Below are 19041 nucleotides of genomic sequence, written 5' to 3' on the forward strand. Positions count from 1 at the left end.
CAGCCCCTCCAGGCCGCCACAGAACTGCAGCCGCCACCTGAACGTCCCGTGTGGTCTCCTGAGCAGCTGTGATCGGGGACTCCATCGAGGGGCCAGCCATCCGCATGTTCTCAGCAAAGGGGCCAAATGGCCCTCCCTCAGATCCAGTAAGTAACACCGGCCTGGCTGGTGGCCTCTCGTCTTGATGAAAATACTCAGTCACCATTTCCCCTGATTCTGACTGAACAGTGGCCGGCCTTCCTAAAGCTGCCCTCACCCCGGCTCGGGTCCCACACTTTCTCATCGTCCGCCTTCACGTAATGGAAATGCTGTTACAGGGACCCCTGGCTTCGCTCAGAAGCAGCGGTCTCCCAAGGGTTGGCAGTAGCTTCTGAACTGATTTGGGGAGAATTGGAGCAATCGAGTTATCTGTTCAGCTGATGGATTCTGAAACCTGAAACTTGCTCCCAGGGGCCCCGTGGGAAGGCCGCTGCGCCCTTGGTCGGGAAAGCAAAGCTTATCACCACCCACCACCAGGCTGCAGGCTGCTCCGTTAGGGAGGGCAGCGCCAAAGTTTGCCCTGGACTGCCTTGTTCCAGATGGGGCCAAAAGCAGCTCACTGGCCCCTCTGGGCCTCAGTTTCCCCATCTGCTAAGTGAAGGGGTTGCAGCAGGCAAGGTGTGTCAGGACCCTTGTCCCTTGCCCCTCTGATAGTCAGTGGCTGAAGCATAAGGCAGGACAGGGACAGTGGCCCAGACCCTGTTGGTGGCCTCCCCCATCCAGTTCTTCGTAGCAGTCAAAGCCTGAGTCAGAGGCTGCTGGTCAAGGCAGAGTTTATTGAACTGTTAATTTCCTCCTGCACATGGCAGGCATGACACCTTCAAGTCCATCCAGCAGTGGCTCCAGAAAGTACCCTGTGTGCCTTGGACACAGGCTGCAGTTCTTGCTGTGGCACTGGAGCCTCCACAGTGCCCTCGGGAGCTGCCCCTGGTCCCTGTCCTCAAAGGTGACTGTGGGGATAGAAAGTAGCGGGCTGGCGCTATTTCGGGGGTGGGGTGGTGGGTAGTGTGCTTGGGCAGTTGCAGGGAGGCTGACGTGGTTCTGGGCTGCAAGATCTGTGCACAGGAGGCCCCTGGTTTATTCCAGGCTCTTCACTTAAATGCAGAGATCTGAGGAGGAGGCAGTGGGCGAGTGCCTCTGAGTCCAGTTAGGTGGAGTTTACTGCGGTTAAAGGACCAGGTGCACATGGTAAGTGAGTGAGTTCCGGGATTTGGGAGATTCCCAGAGACCTGACAGGTCTGTCCCACCCTCCTGGACTTCACTACAGGGAGCTGAAGTCAGGGCCCAAGCGGGAGCAGGCCACCCAGGTAGGGAACATATGCCTGCCCAAGCAGGACAGAAGGCAGAAGGCAGGGCTGTCAGGGCCTTGGGTGGTCTGGGCACTGGGGCGGGGGGAGGTGGGGCTCTCCCAGGAGGCCAGTCACTTGTCCACGTGCTGCAGCAGCAGGTCCACAGCCTCTGCGAGGTTGTCCACGTACCCATCAGCCTTCACTTCCGGATGGTGTTCGTCACTGGGCCTGGAGAGGATGGTGGAGGTTAGTCCATGCCCCCATGTTGACCCCTCTACAGCTACACCCACCCAGCATCTAGCACAGGCCTGGCCTCAGCTTGAGGAAACCAGGTCTTGCCAGGCAGCCTGACCTGTGACCACTGGCCATCCCCCTCTTCCCCGTCCCCTACTCAGGCACACACGGCCCCTCCTGACTGTGCCCTCAACCTGGACACCTCCCCAGACCTGTCTCCCATTGGGAGCCTGCTCAGCCTCTGGGCGCAGTGACAGTGGCCCAGCGCCCTCGGGTCTCCAGCACAGGCATCTCACCTTCGATGGTGGGGACGTGAATGTACGCTGCTCTGGGCTCCCCGGGGGCTCACCCTGCATCCCTGGCCTGGCCTAGTGCCCGGTGGGAGGAGCCCAGGACATGTGCACTGTGGGCACTGCTGGGGGAGAGCCCCGGAGCTCCTGCCTGCCCTACCTTGAGGCCTCATCCACCCGACAGAGGGGGCACTGGGCTGCTGGGTAAACTGCCCTCTGGCTGGGATTCTGGGGGCAGGAACCTCCCCAGAGCCTTCAGCCACTCCCCAGGCATCTCCCGAGGTCTCACTGATGCTGAGGACACAGGAATGATTCCATGAGGCAGCATAGAAGCCTCTGGGCCCTGCCAGGCGACTTTGTGGAAGACTGTGGGATGAGTCCTGAAGGCAGGCGGGGGCTACGGGTAGACAAGTGTGTGGGAGAGGAAAGCCCCAGCCACAGGAAGAGGTCAGGTGAGTTAATGGGGACATCCCAGAGCCTTTTCTTTTTTTTTTTTTTGAGACCAAGTGTAACCCTTGTCCAGGCTGGATTGCAGTGATGCGATCTTGGCTCACTGCAACCTCCACCTCCTGGATTCAAGTGATTCTCCTGCCTCAGCTCGTGAGTAGCTGGGATTACAGGCTACTTTTGTATTATTTTTTTAGTAGAGACAGGGTTTCACCATGTTGGCCAGGCTAGTCTCGAACTCCTGACCTCAAGTGACTCCCAAAGTGCTGAGATTACAGGAGAGAGCCACCACATGCAGCCTGTACCCCAGAATCTTGACAGTCATTTGAGGAAGTGGCACCTCATCGTAGGGGCTGTGAGCCAGAAGACCCCTCCCCACAGCCTTGCATCCACAGAGGGGCTGCTGGAGCTTAGCAGGAAGTGGGGACCGGCCTGTCTGCAAACCTACCACTGCCGAGGGAAGTGTTGCTCGGATCACCCCATGGTCTGGCCCAAGCTCACTGAGAAGCAGGGAAACTGCAGCCTCCCAGCTGTGCGCCCCGCCTTGGAAGCTGCCACCCTGGTCTAAGAGGACGTGCATGAAGTTGGTTCCCACAACATCTAAAAGTTGTGTTGTCCCTTTCAAAGCGTTTGCTTTCTGCAAAGGGCTTTCTCTACCCTAAAATGACTGTCAGGGGCAGGGCTTTTTCTTTTAAGGGTTCTCAGCCCAGTGGCCTGGAGGCTACTCCTCCACTCAGGGACTGCTAAGGCTGTGGACCTGGATGGGGCCGCAGGGGCAGTCCCTGGGAGAGGAGGGCAGTGTGGTCTCCCCTGTGACTGGGGGGTACACCTTTTGGCTCTTGTCCAGGTCCCAAGGGAACCCTGTCCCCTTGCTCGGCCACCCACTTGTACGGAGCTGCGGCCACTTCCCCTCCTGCTGTCTCCGAGCACAGCACTCAGGCCTCACATCCCTCGCTTCCTTACACCCTCCAAGGAAGAAATGGCCTCCCCCATCTTGAACAGGTGAGGAAACAGCTCAGAAAGGTTCAGAGACCAGCTGAAGGTCACACTGGGGAGAGCAGAACTGGGATCTGACTGAGTTCTACTCCCAGCCTGGTTCTTTCGAGAGCTTCCACCACTGCTGGACCTTCCTGCCCCTTCCAGCAAAGGGTGGCTGACAGCACCCACTCCAAGCAGAGGCACCCACAGATGCCAGAACCAGTGAGTGTCGCTCTGTTGCTCCTGAATGAACACACACCAAACTAAGAGCCTTGGGGACCAAACAAGGACCAAACAAGTGTGTGGCGCCCTCACCTGAACTCCCACCCATACCCTCACCCACACCCCCATCCTCACCCACACCCGAACCCTCACCCACATCCCCGTCCTCACCCTCACCTGAACTCCCACCCATACCCTCACCCACACCCGAACCCTCACCCGCACCCCCGTCCTCACCCACACCTGAACCCTCACCCACACCCCCGTCCTCACCCACATCCGAACCCTCACCCACACCCCTGTCCTCACCCACACCCGAACCCTCACCCACATCCCCATCCTCACCCTCACCTGAACTCCCACCCATACCCTCACCCACACCCCCGTCCTCACCCCCACCCATGCCCTCACCCACACCATCTGTACCCGCACCCTTGACTGCACCTGCAACCCCACCAGCACCCCAACCCTCATTCACATCCTCAATCACACCCTCACCTGTACCCTCACCCGCACCCTTGCCCACTCTAGCACCCTCACCCACACCTTCACCCTCACTCCCACCCTTCCCTGCACCTCTCCCGCTTCATCAGAACCCCAGGCAAGAACAAAGAACAGCTCATGTCAGTCTCGGGGCTCTAGAGGCCTCGTTCTGTTCATGCCATTCTGTGCGTTCTGTGATGGCATAGGGTGTCCACGCTTTAGGAAAGGTGGCACTGAAGACGGGCATGATGCCACATCGGTGCTGAAATCTGTTCTGGGCACCGTCACAAGGTCTTCTGTGGTATGGGCCACTTTGGAAAACTGCGTGCCGATATCCCCTAACAACCTGCAGTCCCACTCCTAGGTATGTACTCGGCAGAAATGCGTCTGCACATTCACCAAAGGCACATACTAGAATGTTCCACACAGCTTTAGTTGCAATAGCAGAAGTCAAACACTGGACAAATGCCTGCCAGTGGGAGGATGGGAAAACAGACGGTGGCAGAATTGCACGCTGGAACGCTCCGCAGTGGCTCAGCCTGGGGTGAGCTCCCGCCGCACGGCAACGTGGGAGCCCCAGACCTGAAAAGAGCAACCTAAGCCACGTGAGGAACACACAAGGCGTGGCCGATCCACAGACAGCTCCAGAGCTGGCAAGGGCAGGCTAGTGACAGAGGGTGGGATGGCGGTTTCCTCACGGAATGGTGAATGGGGTGCCAGGAATGTTCTAGATCTTGGCCAGGGCGGGGCTAACATCCTGCTCTTCACTTTTAGAGCACTTTACTAATGTTATTTCTAAGATTTAATTAAAAAGCCACATATGGGCCGGGCGTGGTAGGTAGCTCATGCCTGTAATCCTCGTACCTTGAGAGGCTAAGGCAGGAACATTGCTTGAGCCCAGGAGGTCAACACCAGCCTGGGCAACATGGTGAAACCCCATCTCTACAAAAAATATAAAAATTATTAGTCGGGTGTAGTGGCAGTCGCCTGTAGTCCCAGCTATTCAGGAGGCTGAGGCGGGAGCATTACCTGAGCCTGGGAGGTTGAAGCTGTGGTGAGCCGTGATCACACCACTGCACTCCAGCCTGGGTGACAGAGTGAGACCCTGTCTCAAAAAAAGAAAGCCACATACGATGCTCACAGATGCTATTATGTAGCCCAGAGGGCCAATCCTACCTGTGGCCTGTTTTTATATTTTTTAAGGGACGTAAAAAGAAGAGAATAATACCCAAAAGAGATCACATGGAAGCCTGCAGCGTCTGCAGTGGTAAGGATCTGGCCCCTGGTCTGGCCTGCCCACTCCGCTGTACCCCAGGTCTCCGGACAGGCCCTCCTGGGAACAAGTTCTTGCTCTTGGGAGCCAGTGCTTCCACTCAAGTGCCCCTCGCCCGCTGCTGCAGGGGATGCGGTGGCTCTGGGCTGGGCAGGGCCGGTCCCGGTTTCCTGGGGCTGCCAGCCACGCCTGGCTCCAGACTGTGCAGATACACCGTGCCCTGGTACAGAACAAAGGGTGGGCAGGGGTACAAGGTCCCCTCAAGGCTGCTGACGCTCCCCTTCTTACTCGGGTCCCTCTTGGAGGACAGATGCCAGAGGGGAAGTGCTGCTCCCCTCGGCAGCTCCACCTCTGAGACTGTGCTGGCCCTGGCCGAGGGTACGGCAGGGTGGGTGGGCAGGTGGGCAGGAGGGGCCCCCTGACTGAGACAGAGACAGCACCAGATCAGCTGGCCGGCTCAGTAGATCAGATCAGCCCCCTGGCAAAATACCTCTCGGCCTCAGTTTCTTCATCTGTGCCTTGAGTCCCCTACCAGCCACGTGGCCTCAGGCAACTTCCTGAGGCCCCTATGCCTTGGCGTCCCCACCTCTAGACTGAGGTCATAATAGCATGCGCCACGGGCCCCCGTCAGGAGGGCAGGAGCCGACATTCGTAGCAAGAACAGGTTGGTTGGTGCAGGCGTGGGCGCAGGCGTGGGCGCTGTTGTGGCTAAAATCAGGAACTCAGCAATGCTGTCTGGGGAATGCACCGTGGGCTGGGGCTGGGTCGGCCAGGGAGGTGGCTTGTGACCGGCCTTAAGCCTTCCCCTGGGCACACAGGCTGGGTGGTGGGGACAGGCAGGCAGGCGGATGGACACACCCTGGTGTGTGCGGTACAGCGAGGACAGGGTGAGGTAAGTGGGGACAGGGTGAGCCCACCACAGGCTCTGGAGTGGGGGGGTCAGGAAGGCTGCAAGCAGGATCCTAGGGGACGTCCCAACAGCCTGGAGTCCCAGCAGGCCTGGCACTAGGGAGGGTGCCTGCAGGCTCGCTCCTGCGCCACGGCTCTGCCCCTGTGGCACCACGCCTCCCTGGGCTCACCTCTGCCTGGCCTGTGTGCATGGCCTGGGCTCCCCCGGGGTCTGGGAAGATGAGCTCGGAAGCCTGCTCGCTGCCACCGAGTGTGCCCAGCCACACTACACAAGGAGTCCAGCGCTGAGGCCTCGCCGGTACCAGTTCTCTCAGCCAGCTCCCATCTGATTCCCAACGTCTCTCCCCATGGCGGGGAGAGGTCTGGGCTCCTCGTTGCCCAAAGCGGAACAAACATTTTTCCAGCAAACACTGCCCACAATTCATCATCCAAGCCCCCTGGGGACTGGCCCCCAGGACCCCCTCCTTGGGCACCTCCCGAGCCAGGCTTACTGTCCAGGCAAAGGAAACCAGCCCCGAGGCTTTGTAATGAGAATCCAGCCAGCCCCACTCGGTGCACGTACCTAGCCAAATGGTGTCCATGGCTAATTATGTTTAATTACATATTTAAATTCAAGAATCCACTAAAAGAAAGGATTGCATTAGCACCCGGCCAGTGTTTCCCCACACGCAGCAGAAATCGTGGACTTTTATGTCTTAATGACGTGACGCTGCTGTGGGCTGCGGCTCCCAGGGAGTTGGGGTAGGCGGAAGGGGACCGTTCCTGGCCTGCTGGCCCCAAACCCCTGAAGCCGCTCTGCCTGGTCCAACGGCCTGTGCCAGAGTCATCCCTGCCCCACACTGGCCAGTGCCCTGTGACCTACGGGCCTCAGGATGCCATGGCACAAAAGCTGAATCAAGAAGCCCAGCAAAAGTGCGCCCTTGGTGGTGGGGACAGAGCCGGAGGAGGAAGAGAGACAGGAACACGGCCACACACGGAGGGAGGGAGGGCAGGGACAGGAGGGACTGCAAGACAGGCAGAAACAGGGAGAGAAAAGAAACAGAAAAGGAGGGCGGAGAGGGCAGGTGGGTAGAGACAGACACACGGAGGTGACAGGCCCGGGACGCAGGAACAGAGAGCACACCATGTGCAGGGCACAGGTCTTCACCAGGCAGGGAGGCGTCGCTCGGGCCGGGGCTGCCCCGGGGTTCTGTGTCCAGGCCGTGTGGGCCTGCGTAAGCCCCTCTGCCCTTCCCTGGCTGAGGGCTCCCTGTGGGGGTCCCAGCACTACTCCTCCTCTGCCCCAGGCCCAGCCCAGGCCCTCACACAGGTGAGCACCCTGCTCTGTCCCCAGTGAACTGCATGGCCCAGGGCACGTCTCTTTACCTCCCTGAGCCTCGGGTTCCTCATCTGTAAAGTGGCAGGGGGCCTGGCTCCAGGGGCCACTCTGAGATGAAACTGAGATGAAACGGGGCGAGACTGAACATGAACCTGGCATTTCCCCTGCACCTGGGGACTCTGCAGCCCACACTGGCGCTGGCTCCTGCCCCCATCCCACCCCCACCCTCTGCCCTCCAGGTTTCACAGGCCAGGTCCACACTGACGGTTCTCATCACTGCTGGGAAGGAAAGAAAAGGGCCTGGAGTCAGGGCACTGATGGGAGAGGGGGGAGGGGTTGGCAGAACTGAGTGGGGACGTTTCCAGAAACGGACATGAAAGCGAGCACCACTCCCATCCATTGTCCCTGCTGCTGTCCTGAGAATGGCGTGGAGACACCAGGCCTTTGCAGGCGGCTTCCTCTCCAAGCCAGAGTGCCCGGCCCTCGGGGCCTGGCTGGGAGGTGGAGTCAGTGGGAGATGTCTCCAGGTGCACCGAGTGGCTGTGGGCTCTCCTCTCCTGGGTGTGGCCTCCCTTGGGCTGCATTTGGGTGTCTCTGGCTGAGGACCTGCTTCCGGTGTGGGGCGCCCTCCAGGTACCTCCCCCATCCTTGCGCAGCACCCTGCAGGTGGGTCCTACAGTCCGTTTCGGAGGTGGAAGTGGAGGGACATGGCAGTGAAGTGTGTGGGCAGAATGACCAGGAGGCTGGCCTGGAGCTCACATGGCTTCCTCAGGCCCCACAGGGTGACCTGGGCCCCTTGGGCCCCTTGGGGACAGGAGGTCTTCTGCTAAACCCTCTTCCTTTCCTCCTCCCCCTCCACTGGCTTGTCCATCCAGCCTGGCCCCCTCTCGTCTCTTTTGCAGCCAGAGTAGCTTCCCCAAATGCTCACCTGCTCCCGCCTCCCCCTGTAAACTGCTGTGGCTCCCTACTGTCCACGTCATAGCCCAGTTCCTCAGCATGGCAGACGAGTCCATCCTGCCTGGGCCTTACCTGCGGACCTCCCTTCCCATGCTAGCCACTCAGTGCCTGGGCCGCCGCTCCACAGACGTCCCAGCTCTCCCTGCCACTGCCCATGCTATGCCCTAGAATGCTCTTGAAACCTGCTCCACCTGCAAACTCCTACTCATGCTTCAAGACCCTACTCACTTGTCCCCATCTCCAATCTATGTTCCTTTCACTGGGCAAGTTGCTGTCTCTTCTGCAGAATGTGCCCCCCACACCACCCCACGCCACCACAGCTGGGTGGTGCTGTGCCGCTTCACCTGCAGGTGATGGCGCTGACTTCGCTTCCTGGAGGGACAGGCCAGGTTTCCTGCACTCGGTGCTGCCCCCCGCAACCACAGGCCTGGCCCAGAGCAGGCACCCAGGAAGTCTCCACCAAATGAGTGAACAAAGGACCCCAGCTGGGCCAGGCGATTCCTCCCCCATGCCCTGTGAGTTGAAAGCAGGGAATGAGTGAGTGAGAGGCAGAAAACAAGGCGGTTCTGTGCCTGGCCAGCTTCATAGGGACAGTCTCAATCGAAGGAAATGGTGGCCAGACCCCAGCAAACAAGCCTCATGAGGGCGGTCTCCCTGCCACTATCTCCAGGGCACATGCAGGCCAGCACCGCCTCCTGGGCAACATTGACCAAGGGGAGACGGCGGCCTCTCCCAGAGGGGCTCGAGGGTCCTGCCCTGCCTGGGGCTCCCACCCTACAGGGTCACGGGCAGGGGCAGGGTGGGGAAGAGGCTCTCACAACTGGAGGCCGCAACAGCTGCCTGCCCGTGGAGGGCCACGTTCCCCGTCCCCAGTTGCTTTGGAAAGGCAGTAACTGAGAGCCAGGTGCTGGGGGCGACTGCCCAGTGAACTCAGGGATCCGAGCATTGGCATCAGAGGGTGACGTCAGCTCGGCCGTGCTGACAGGCTTGCAGAATGAAGAGGCTGCCGATTCATGAGGTGGAGGTGGCAAGGCCGGGCATGGGGCAGCCTCCGTCGGAACCCCAGGAGCCCAAGAGCCCTGGGGCCTGGGGGGTTGTTTCTAGAAGGGTGTTCACCAGAGCCTGGCCCTGGCAAGTGCCGGGAGGATGTGGCTGGGAGGCCTGCCTCCACCTGCACATCGCAGCTTCTCTGAAGGCTGATTATCAGATGCCTGCAGCAGCGCAGCACAGACACTAGGCCTGTGCCCACGGGGTTCCCTGCTGTCCACGTGCTGCCTCAGCACGGCCACCCTCAGGACAGCAGCTTGCTGGGGCCCGGTGATGGGGGAGAACAACCCACATGCCACCCGTGACCTGGCCTGAGCTGGGCTCCTGGCAGATGCCCGAGGGTCAGTGACCTCCTTACGGGGTGGCAGGGCCGGGGGTCGGCGGCGGGGTGGACATGGTCACAGATCTCAGGCAGGCTGCTCCAACCCCTCTGTTCCCTGGGCTATCACTGGGCCTAGGTTCTGGAAGTGTTTCGGGGGCTGTGACATGTCCAGACCCAGGTACCTCTAGAAAGGTGCCGTGTCCTGCTGCTTACAAAGAAACCCGAGCCAGGAGCTCCTTCCCATGGAGCCTGTGCATCCAGCCGAGGCCTCCGGCCCAAGAGGGACACAGGACTCTGACCTGGTGGCTGCTTGCAGAGATCACATGGTGCCCGGACCTCAGAAGGTGCTGGGGACACAGGCTCCAGCGTCAGCTGCCTCGCCTCACTCGGGGACTGCTCAGCCTCAGCCTGGCTCTTCCCACAGGCCTGGGGACTGCTGTGAGTCAGCCTGGGGACCCTGTAGCCCAGGGCATCTCCTGCCACGGAGGCCAGCTGGGTCCAGGTGGGAAGACCAGTCTGGAGGGACCAGAGGGTCAGGCCACATGCCAGCTCCACGGCAAGGACTGCAGGGAGGCTCCCATCCTGGAGACCTGCCCTCCCCTTGCCCCCCCACCCCCCGCTCACACATGCGGGAGCTTCTTGGGCTACCTCAAAGCCACTTGGCAGAAAAAAGAAATCCAAATAAAAACCCAGGCCTGAAGGAGTCCTCGCCCTGGGCCTCTCTGGGGCCCTCAGCCCTGTGGCCAGGAGCAGGGATGGGGACACACTTCCCCCACTGGGCCCTCCCTTGGAGGTGCCATGCTCCCTTTCCCACTGGCCCAGCCAAGAGCAGAGCAGTGGCCGGCTTGGGGGGACCACGTGCTGGTCCCCCATCTATCTGGCCATCTGCTCCTCTGCAACCAGGAGGGGTGGGGTGGGAGGAGGTGACCTGTCCCCCGGAGCCCCTACCCATAGCATCTGTGTGTGACTGGGAAAGTTGTGCACCCTGGCTGAGCTTGCCCAGCCCAAACCACTCATGCCCGTCCTTCCCCCCACCTAGGGTGAGCCAGACACCCACAGAGGCTGGGCATGAGGGCACTGCAGATGTCCGGCCAGGCTGCAGCCCCCAGGTGGCACTTCGTACAAAGACAGCCAGGGCAATGGTGAGAGGCCTGGATTTCCCAACTCTGTCCTGCCCCGGCCTGGCCCAGCCCCAGTGCCCCTCCCAGGGGCTGTAGCTGGCCACGCCCACCCTGCCCCACCTGTCCAGGAGGTCTGTCAAGGATGTCTCAGAGCTAAGAGTGAGGTGGGGTCCTGTGCCCCCAGCCGAGAGACACACCTTCCCTGTGTGCACGTGTGTGGGCAGGTGCAACCCAGCGATAGGAGAGGGCTGCACCGTCTCCTGCCCCTCGGCCTTGGGTCCCTATAGTGTCCTGGTGGTTTGACACCCCCATGTGGATGTGTGAAGAGCTGGGGTGGGGGCAGGGCTGGGCTAGCTGAACCACAATTTTCTTCCATTGTGAGGGCAGTGCTGCCTAACTGAACCCCCTTTCCTTCCAGTGGGTGGTACCCAGAGCCTGCCTCTGCTGACCTGTCTTCTAGCTAGTAAGTACAAGAGTCTCTCCTCGCAGAAGGAGGCACTCACTGGGCTGTGAGCCCTGGTGGGTAAACTGAGGCACAGAAGGGCCTTGCCCAAGGTCTCACACATCCCCGAGAGCCCCAGACTCACTGGAAATAGGCCTTGCCTGCCGCCTGCAACCCAGAGCTCTCACCAGCCAGTGGGCAGGCCCTGGGGTGCAGGTGAGACTGCTCTAGCTAGCAGACGCATGGCCGCCACAACATCAGCAATACCACAATCGGCCCACACCTCTGCAGCAGGCCAGCTGTGGGCGGCATCTCCACGTGCTCTGCACAGCACGCCGTGGGGTGCGTACTGTGATCCACTTCTCTGAGATAAGGAGACAGACCCCAGAGAGGAAGGGCTACGCCCAAAGTCACAGCCAGAGGCAGCGAGCTGGGGTTTCAACCCAGTTGGTCTCCCTCCCACAAGAATGGAAATCTGGGCTCACATTAGTGATTCCTCCCTGGGCACATGGGCATAGCCTGCATCTGGGGGTCTCTGATAGGCTGGTTGGCTCTGGCCAGACCTGGAGACCTGTGGGTAGGGGTCTCCCCTCCCAGCCACCCCCAGATGGAGCCAGGGTGCTAAGAAGAGGCAGTGGAGGGGCAGCCTGCGTGGAGGCCGACGGGGACCTGGAGAAGAGGAAAGGTGCATGCTGGGAGTGCACGTGGGGCTGGCAGCCCACAGCCTCCCCATGGCTGGTGCTCTGCATGGGGCAACCCAGATGCCTGCGTTCCTTGGGATCTGCCGCCTGATGGTCAACAGGACCCAGGGGCCAGGGCTGAGGCAAGGGTGTGTGAGGCAAGCCAGCCAGAGGGCAGGGGGGCCTGGGCAAGGCTTTAGGCTCCCAAGCTGGAGCCTGGCGGGGAAGGGCTTTTGCTGCGAACTTTGGAACCCGCCAGTCCCTGTCCACAGGGAGGAAATGGGGCTTATTTACGGCTGGGTTTAGCCAGGTGGCACCCTGTCAACCAGAACTGACACCGTGGCGCCAGCTATTTCCTGCGCGGTCCTCACCGCCCCAGTGACTGAGGCCGAGGGCAGACGTGGGACGCGGTGATGCTTGGCTGCCCAGCAGCGTACGGTGGTCTCCAGAGACTCCCTCACGTGGCAGATGTGGTCCCTTGAATCCCCGACCCTGGCTGGAGTGTGGGGCAGCTGCTACCACCCACCTGTCTTCACCCGATTCACGTACACATAAGGCCCCGGTCAAGCGCACAAAACCAGAGCTTTTCAAAACCAGAAGCTGGAAATCTGGCTTCTTGAGAAAATCTGAAGACCCCAGTATGGGTGGACAAGCCACGGGCAGCATTGTGCCGCAGCGTGTGATGTGGCAGCTGTCCCCTTGGAAGGGGCAAGGCGCGCCCGGCTGCCACGCTTCCCACCATTCTCCCACGTCTCCCCATTCCCACACCAGGCACGCGTCACTCTAGCTCACTTCCCCCTGCCCTGAGGTGTCTCTGAGTCTGCTGCCCGGCCCTAAAGCTTTGGCTACCTGAGACCCATTCCCCGGGAGCGAGTCACCTCCTTGTCTTCCCTGAAGCCTTCCTCCAACCCTCACCTCCTCAGTTCGGTGCCCGCTCTGCACTCCACGGCAACTGTGTGGACCCCGTCACAGCACACATCGGTCTCTAGAATCTTTTGGTTACCTGTGTGCTGCCCACTCCACACTGAGATCCCTGAAATCAGGGACATTCCGTTGGTGGCCTCATGGCCTTGGCTCGTACTGGGCACAGGAGCAGTCAGCCAACTACCTGAGTGGATAGGCAGGCAGCCTCCTTCCTCCTAACCACTGGGGACTGTGGCTCCCTGTGAGCCCCGACCCTCCTAGAAATATGGGCTGCGGGGTAGTCCCTCCCCATGACTGGAGGGGTGATGGGCAGACAGGCAGGCCCCTGGGGCTCAAGGCCTTGGTACCCTGGCCTGACTTCACCCTTCTGGTCCTCCCTAGAGCCCAGCTCCAGCACAAGGGGCCACATGTACTTCACCTCCTTGGGGGAGGCCCCGCTGCTTGAGACCCCGGACACCTAGGCTGCAGTACCGGTACAGAGAACTGCCTTCTGGAGACTAACTCCCTGGATGGAACACCCTCTCCCACATCCAGACTGGGAGGTGAGAGCATGCTGGCCACCCCACCCAGGCCAACACCCAAATCAGGCCAGCCCTGTTTATGGCCAGCGAAGCTGAGCCCTACGCGGCAAGCCCCCCACCCTGCCCCGGCCACCTGCAGCCCTCTGTGGTTCGGTGAAGCGGGCATCAGTGCTCCGGGGCAGGGGCCTAGGAAGAGCCGAAGGCGCCAGTAACGGAAATGAAAGCTCACAGAAGCCAGGGCGGCGCCAAACCAGCAGCCAGAGTCCTGGAGGCCTGTCGGGGAACCCATCACCCCAAGGGGCCCCACTAGCAACCGGGCCAGACCCAGTCTCCCTAATGTGGCCCACAGGGGGCCCTGGACTGGCCCCTGCTTACACATCAGCTGCCCCCCTCCCCACCCCCCAGCACTCACCTGCCGCTGCCTCACCTGGTGACTTTCTCAGCCACCTCCTCTGCCTGGTACACCCTCTCACCTGCCTCCCTCCACAAGCCCCAACTCAGAGATCCCTGCCCCGTGGTCTCCAGGACCTATCCTACCCCCTGAATAAATGCATGCTAAATGAACGAAGACCTGGAGGGTCTCTGGGACACAGGCCTGGGGATCTAGCTGGAACTTCCAGAATGGGGGCTGGCAGGGAGGAGCACCCCCAGAGTGGGTGGCTCTGTCCACAGAGCATGACACCCGGTTCAGGGCCACAGCGTAGATGCAGCTCCTCGGCACCCCAAGTCAAGCCCAAGCAGTTGGCCATCACATCCCCCAGGATGCCCACAGGATGTCCAGACAGCAAAAGTGGCTTCTCTTTTTCTCCTTTTTTGTTTACAGGAAGCTTTGAGAGCCAGGCCTCCCTAATTCCAATGACTCGAGGACTCGGGCTCCCACAGCCTGGCTGCTCCACCTGCACACCGGGAGGCGGGGCTGGCGGAGGGGCCTGGGCTTCGGCCATGGGAAGGGCTGGCCCTGACCTCTGTGTGACCCTGGCCAAACAGCCAGTCAGAGCCTCCCGTCTCTCATCCTGAAAGTAGGGCTGGGAAGAGCCCGTCCTAGGGCTACAGTGGAGATTCACGGAAATGATGCAGGTGGTGGCCACGGCAGGTGCTCACCAGGGTGGTGGCTGGACAGGTGGATGGGGACGGACAAATGGATGGTTGGAAGGATGAACGGATGGGCAAGGATGGATGGATGGATGGCTGGGGACGGATGGGTGGGTGAGTGGATGGGTGGATGGACGAGTGGACAGATAGATGGATGGGTGGATGGAGATGGATGGATGGGGACAGAAGAGAAGGGTGGATGGCAGGCCCTGCATCAGGGTGGACAGGTGGAAGAATGGACAGGGGACAGATGGATGGCAGGAACTGCATCGGGGTAGACAGGTGAACAGAGACAGATAGATAGATGGACGGATGGATGGACAGGTGGGTGGGCCGCTCCCAGCAGGTCCTCATACTGGCCCTGGCCTCATCAGAACTCACATTAGCCTCACTGTCTGGAGAGCAGGCTCCATCTCAGGAGATGGTGGGCAGGTCCAATGCCCAAACACCCCAGGGGGCTTTCCCCATGGGGCTCTCAAGAGAACCTCAAGGCCACGCCCAGCCAGGCCACCAGGCTCAGAGCGCCGCACTCCTGGCCCTCAGTGCCAAGCAGGCCCTGGACAGCTGACGCCCAGATCCTGCAGAGACACCTGTGTGGCTGTGCCCGGGAACCAGTGGCAAGGGGCCACCCTGGACTCGGAGACAGAGAAAGGGAAGCTCCTGTGGGTGCAGAGCCAGCCCACGTCCCCTCCAGGCTGATGGGACACTCCTCTTAGAACACTATTGGCAGTGCCAGTCACAGAGAGTCCTCTCCCTGGGGACCTGGTGAGGGGCTGTCACACTTCTGCTCACTTGGTTTTCACAGCAGCTGGGGAGTGGGTGCCTCGCCCCATCTTACAGCTGACCAAATGGAGGCTCAGAGCCGGTGCGGGGAGCCCTGCCTGCCCTGCCGCCATGCGCTTGGAACTGCCTGCAGCCTGGGCCAGGGCCCACCAGAAGCTGGGGCCTAGGCCAGCAGGTGGCCGGCAGGGCTCACCTAAAAGACTTTGGCAGAGGGATGGACCTGGGCACAGGGCCTCAAAGCAGAAGAGCTTCTTGCAGCTGTTCACAGTATTTTGATAAAAACATGTTAAGCACCTGGTGTGTGTTTAGATTTAAAAGAGCTGACTCCGCCCCTCCCAATGTGCACTACAACAGCCAGATCCCCCAGAGTTCTGCACGCACCCTCATCCAGGGGCACAGGCTGGGCTCAGGGCGGGGCACTCACTTGAACTGCCCCAGAAGTGCCACCCCACCTCCTCTCCTTTTCAGGCCAAACCACGTGGGGGTGGAGAAGCCCCATGTCTAGCCTGGTGGCCCAGGACAAAGCAGGGGTGCAGAGAGGTGGGGCCGTCCTCTCCCAGGGCTCAGTGTGCCCCTGCTGGTCCTGGGGACGCTGGAGTCACTCAGCTCCACTATTTCAGAGCCTAGTGTCATCACCACCACCACTCACAGACCCGAGTGGTAGGCTGGGGGATCTTTTTGACAGGTGGCAGTGACACTGATGGGGACTTGCTATCCTGGGCGGCGACCCCCATGTTCTGCCCAACGGGCAAAGAAGCTGAAGCTGAGGGACGGGTGAGGGGCCTGCCTGGAGCACTACGCTGCTGTCTTAGGCAGGACTGACGGGATGGATGTCTCTGTGAAGGGAGCTCATTAGGAGAACTGGCTCACACCGTCACAAGGCGGGTCCACAATAGGCCGCATGCAAGCTGGGGAAGAGAGAAGCTGGTAGTGGCTCAGTCCGAGTCCAGAAGCCTCAAAAGCAGGGAGACGGGCACTGCCCAAGCGTTCCCAGAAAACCACTGGTGCAAGTCCCAGAGTCCAGAGGTCGGAGAACCTGGAGTCTGACGTCCAAGAGCAGGAAACATCCAGCACGGGAGACGGATGAATGCCAGACGACCCAGCAAACGAAGTCTCCACCGCCCTCCACCTGCTTTGTTCCAGCCGTGCGGGCAGCCGATGGGATGGTGCCCACCCACACGGAGGGTGGGACTCCCTCTCCCCGTCCACCGACTCAAATGTCAGTCTCCTCTGGCAACACCCTTTACCAGCCCAGCCATCCAGGCCTCTTTCAATCCAATCAAGCTGACACCTCATATTCACCAACACAGTGGCAGGGCAGGGCTCACACCTGCAGCCTCCGTCCTGGCCTGTTTGTGGGGAAGCAGGTCCCTGACAGTCAGGCCTCCCCACCACCCACCCGGCTTCATGGTGCCCCCTGCTCATGGGCCAGGCTGCCCCCCAACCCGTGTTGTTTAGGGTCTAATGTGTAGAGCCCTCATTCCAAGAAAAGCTCGGCCCCTGCTTAGCGATGTGGCTGCGCTAACTCCACGCTCTCCAGGGATTCACACGGGACCTCTGCGGGTGTCGGCCCACTCTGCATGTGTCCACCTAAAGGGATTCATGCAGGCGCCTCAGGAAGGAAATGACACTACTACACGCCCCCCTGAACGGCCAGTGTGGAGAGGTCCAGCCACACCGTGTGCTGGAGAACGCACAGTGCCGTGGGAACTCGGGAACTGACACGAGGCTGATGGGAGCGCATCATGACACATCGGGCACGCTGGACAAACATTTGGCGAGAATCTCCCACAGAAACACATGCACACCACGGGACCCCGCAGCCCCGCTCCAGAGTCACATGCATGAAATGAGGCTACGTCCACCAAGAGCCATGGACAGGCCTTTTCTGATCAGCTCTGTTCACAGGGACCCCAAGCCAGAAACCGCCCAAGGGTCCAGCAACAGTGAAATGATGAATACATCGTGGTCCAGCCTCGTGATAAAACATTGCCCACGGATGCCGCAGGACGGAGCCTGTACTAGGACAGATCCAGAGGAAGTTTGAGGGGTGGCTCAGAAACCGCAGTAAGGAAGAAAGGAGGTATCCACACCAGGGGCCTAGGAATTTGAGTAAAGAAAACACTTAGCTTTGAGTTCCCTAGGAGCCAAAGCAAAGATGGAATCCCTGTAGGTTACACAGAAACAGAAACTGTTTAGGAGGGACAGCCTTCCCAGCAGCACGGGCCAGGGTGTGAGGGGCGCACGTGGCCTTCTGTGGCAGCCAAGGCTCCGGCACAGGCTCTGGGAGTCAGAAGCCATTCTTCCCACATGGGCAGACCCCTGGCCATCTCCAATACATGCAGACTCGAAGGTGCCTGCCGTGGCTCCCTGGGGGACAGCTGGGTTCTGGGCCCAGATTGCAGTCCTCCTCCTGCCCTTGGCAGCCTGCTGGGTGCCCTCCTCATGCCCCCACCCAGGTTGCAGTGGGTGGGGAAGAACAGAGCTGGGGCTCATCCCTCTCCAGTGCCCACCCTTACAACCCTGCTCAGCACCCCCAAGCAGGAGAAGTCACTCCAAAGGCCAGTGTGATGGCAGAGGGGACCAGAGGCCCTCACCTGGGGAGGAGTCATTCCAGCAGAAAGAGGCAGGCCCAGTCTCATTAAATGACATGGTGTATTAGTCTGTTTTCACACTACTAATACAGACATACCTGAGACTGGGTACTTTATAAAGGAAACAGGTTTAACGGACTCACAGTTCCACATGGCTGGGGAGGCCTCACAATCACGGCGGAAGACAACAGAAGAGCAAAGGGGCCGGGCGCGGCGGCTCACGCCTGGAATCCCAGCACTTGGGAGGCCGAGGCAGGCGCATCACTTGAGATTAGGAGTTCCAAACTAGCTTGGCCGACATGGTGAAACCCATCTCTACTAAAAATACAAAACTTAGCCAGGTGTGGTGGCACAGGCCTGTAGTCCCAGCTACTTGGGAGGTTGTGCTCCCTGGTGAGGGTCCCAGGGTGAGGGCCCAGCACACACTAACCATCCCTGTGGGTGATCTGAATGTTGCTGCTAAGATCCACAGGAAGACCATGCTCTTCCACGCGCTCCTGGAAGTCTTTCCCAGAGACTCGGCTCTAAAGGGATCCACCCACAGCCTGGGATGTGGAAAGTTTTCCATGAAGTTTCACTGAGACAATTATTATTTGTTGATTAAAAATAAATATATTTTTAATGTAAAAGTTTACTGAATTTGGCCAGTGATGGTGGCTCACACCTGTAATCTTAGCACTTTGTGAGGCTAAGGTGGGTGGATCACCTGAGGTCACTTCTAGACCAGCCTGGCCAATATGGTGAAACCCCATCTCTACTAAAAATACAAACATTAGCCGGGCATGGTGGTGGGTGCCTGTAATCCCAGTTACTCGGGACGCTGAGGCAGGAGAGTTGCTTGAACCTGGGAGGCAGAGGTTGCAGTGAGCCGAGATTGCACCACCGCACGCCAGCCTGGGCAACAGAGTGAGACTGTCTTGAGGAAAAAAAAAAAAAATGTTTACTGAATGGAAGGAAAAATGCCATAGGAATTGCGGAGATAGTTACAACAGGAAAGGAGATGTTTAACCCTGGGGAGTAATTAAGGCTGGTAGAGTTTATCTGTTCTGCAAAATATTATGCAGCTACGAACAATG

The 19041-nt window shown here is 59.9% G+C and overlaps 1 protein-coding gene across 1 annotated transcript in view; it reads right to left on the reverse strand.

Annotated features, from left to right (window-relative positions):
• Positions 1 to 795: 795 nt before the first annotated feature.
• The window catches only part of LHPP (phospholysine phosphohistidine inorganic pyrophosphate phosphatase), a 151777-nt gene continuing 133531 nt past the window's right edge, over positions 796 to 19041 (reverse strand). The window contains exon 7 of the mRNA XM_012453399.2: positions 796 to 1556. Within this exon, the coding sequence (XP_012308822.2) occupies positions 1460 to 1556 (97 nt within the window). The 3' untranslated portion in view covers positions 796 to 1459. The remainder of the gene's footprint in view (positions 1557 to 19041) is intronic.

Source organism: Aotus nancymaae, unplaced genomic scaffold (assembly GCF_030222135.1).
Source record: "Aotus nancymaae isolate 86718 unplaced genomic scaffold, 86718_ANA_hifiasm-v0.15.2.pri h1tg000010l, whole genome shotgun sequence".
Taxonomy (NCBI): Eukaryota; Metazoa; Chordata; class Mammalia; order Primates; family Aotidae; genus Aotus; species Aotus nancymaae.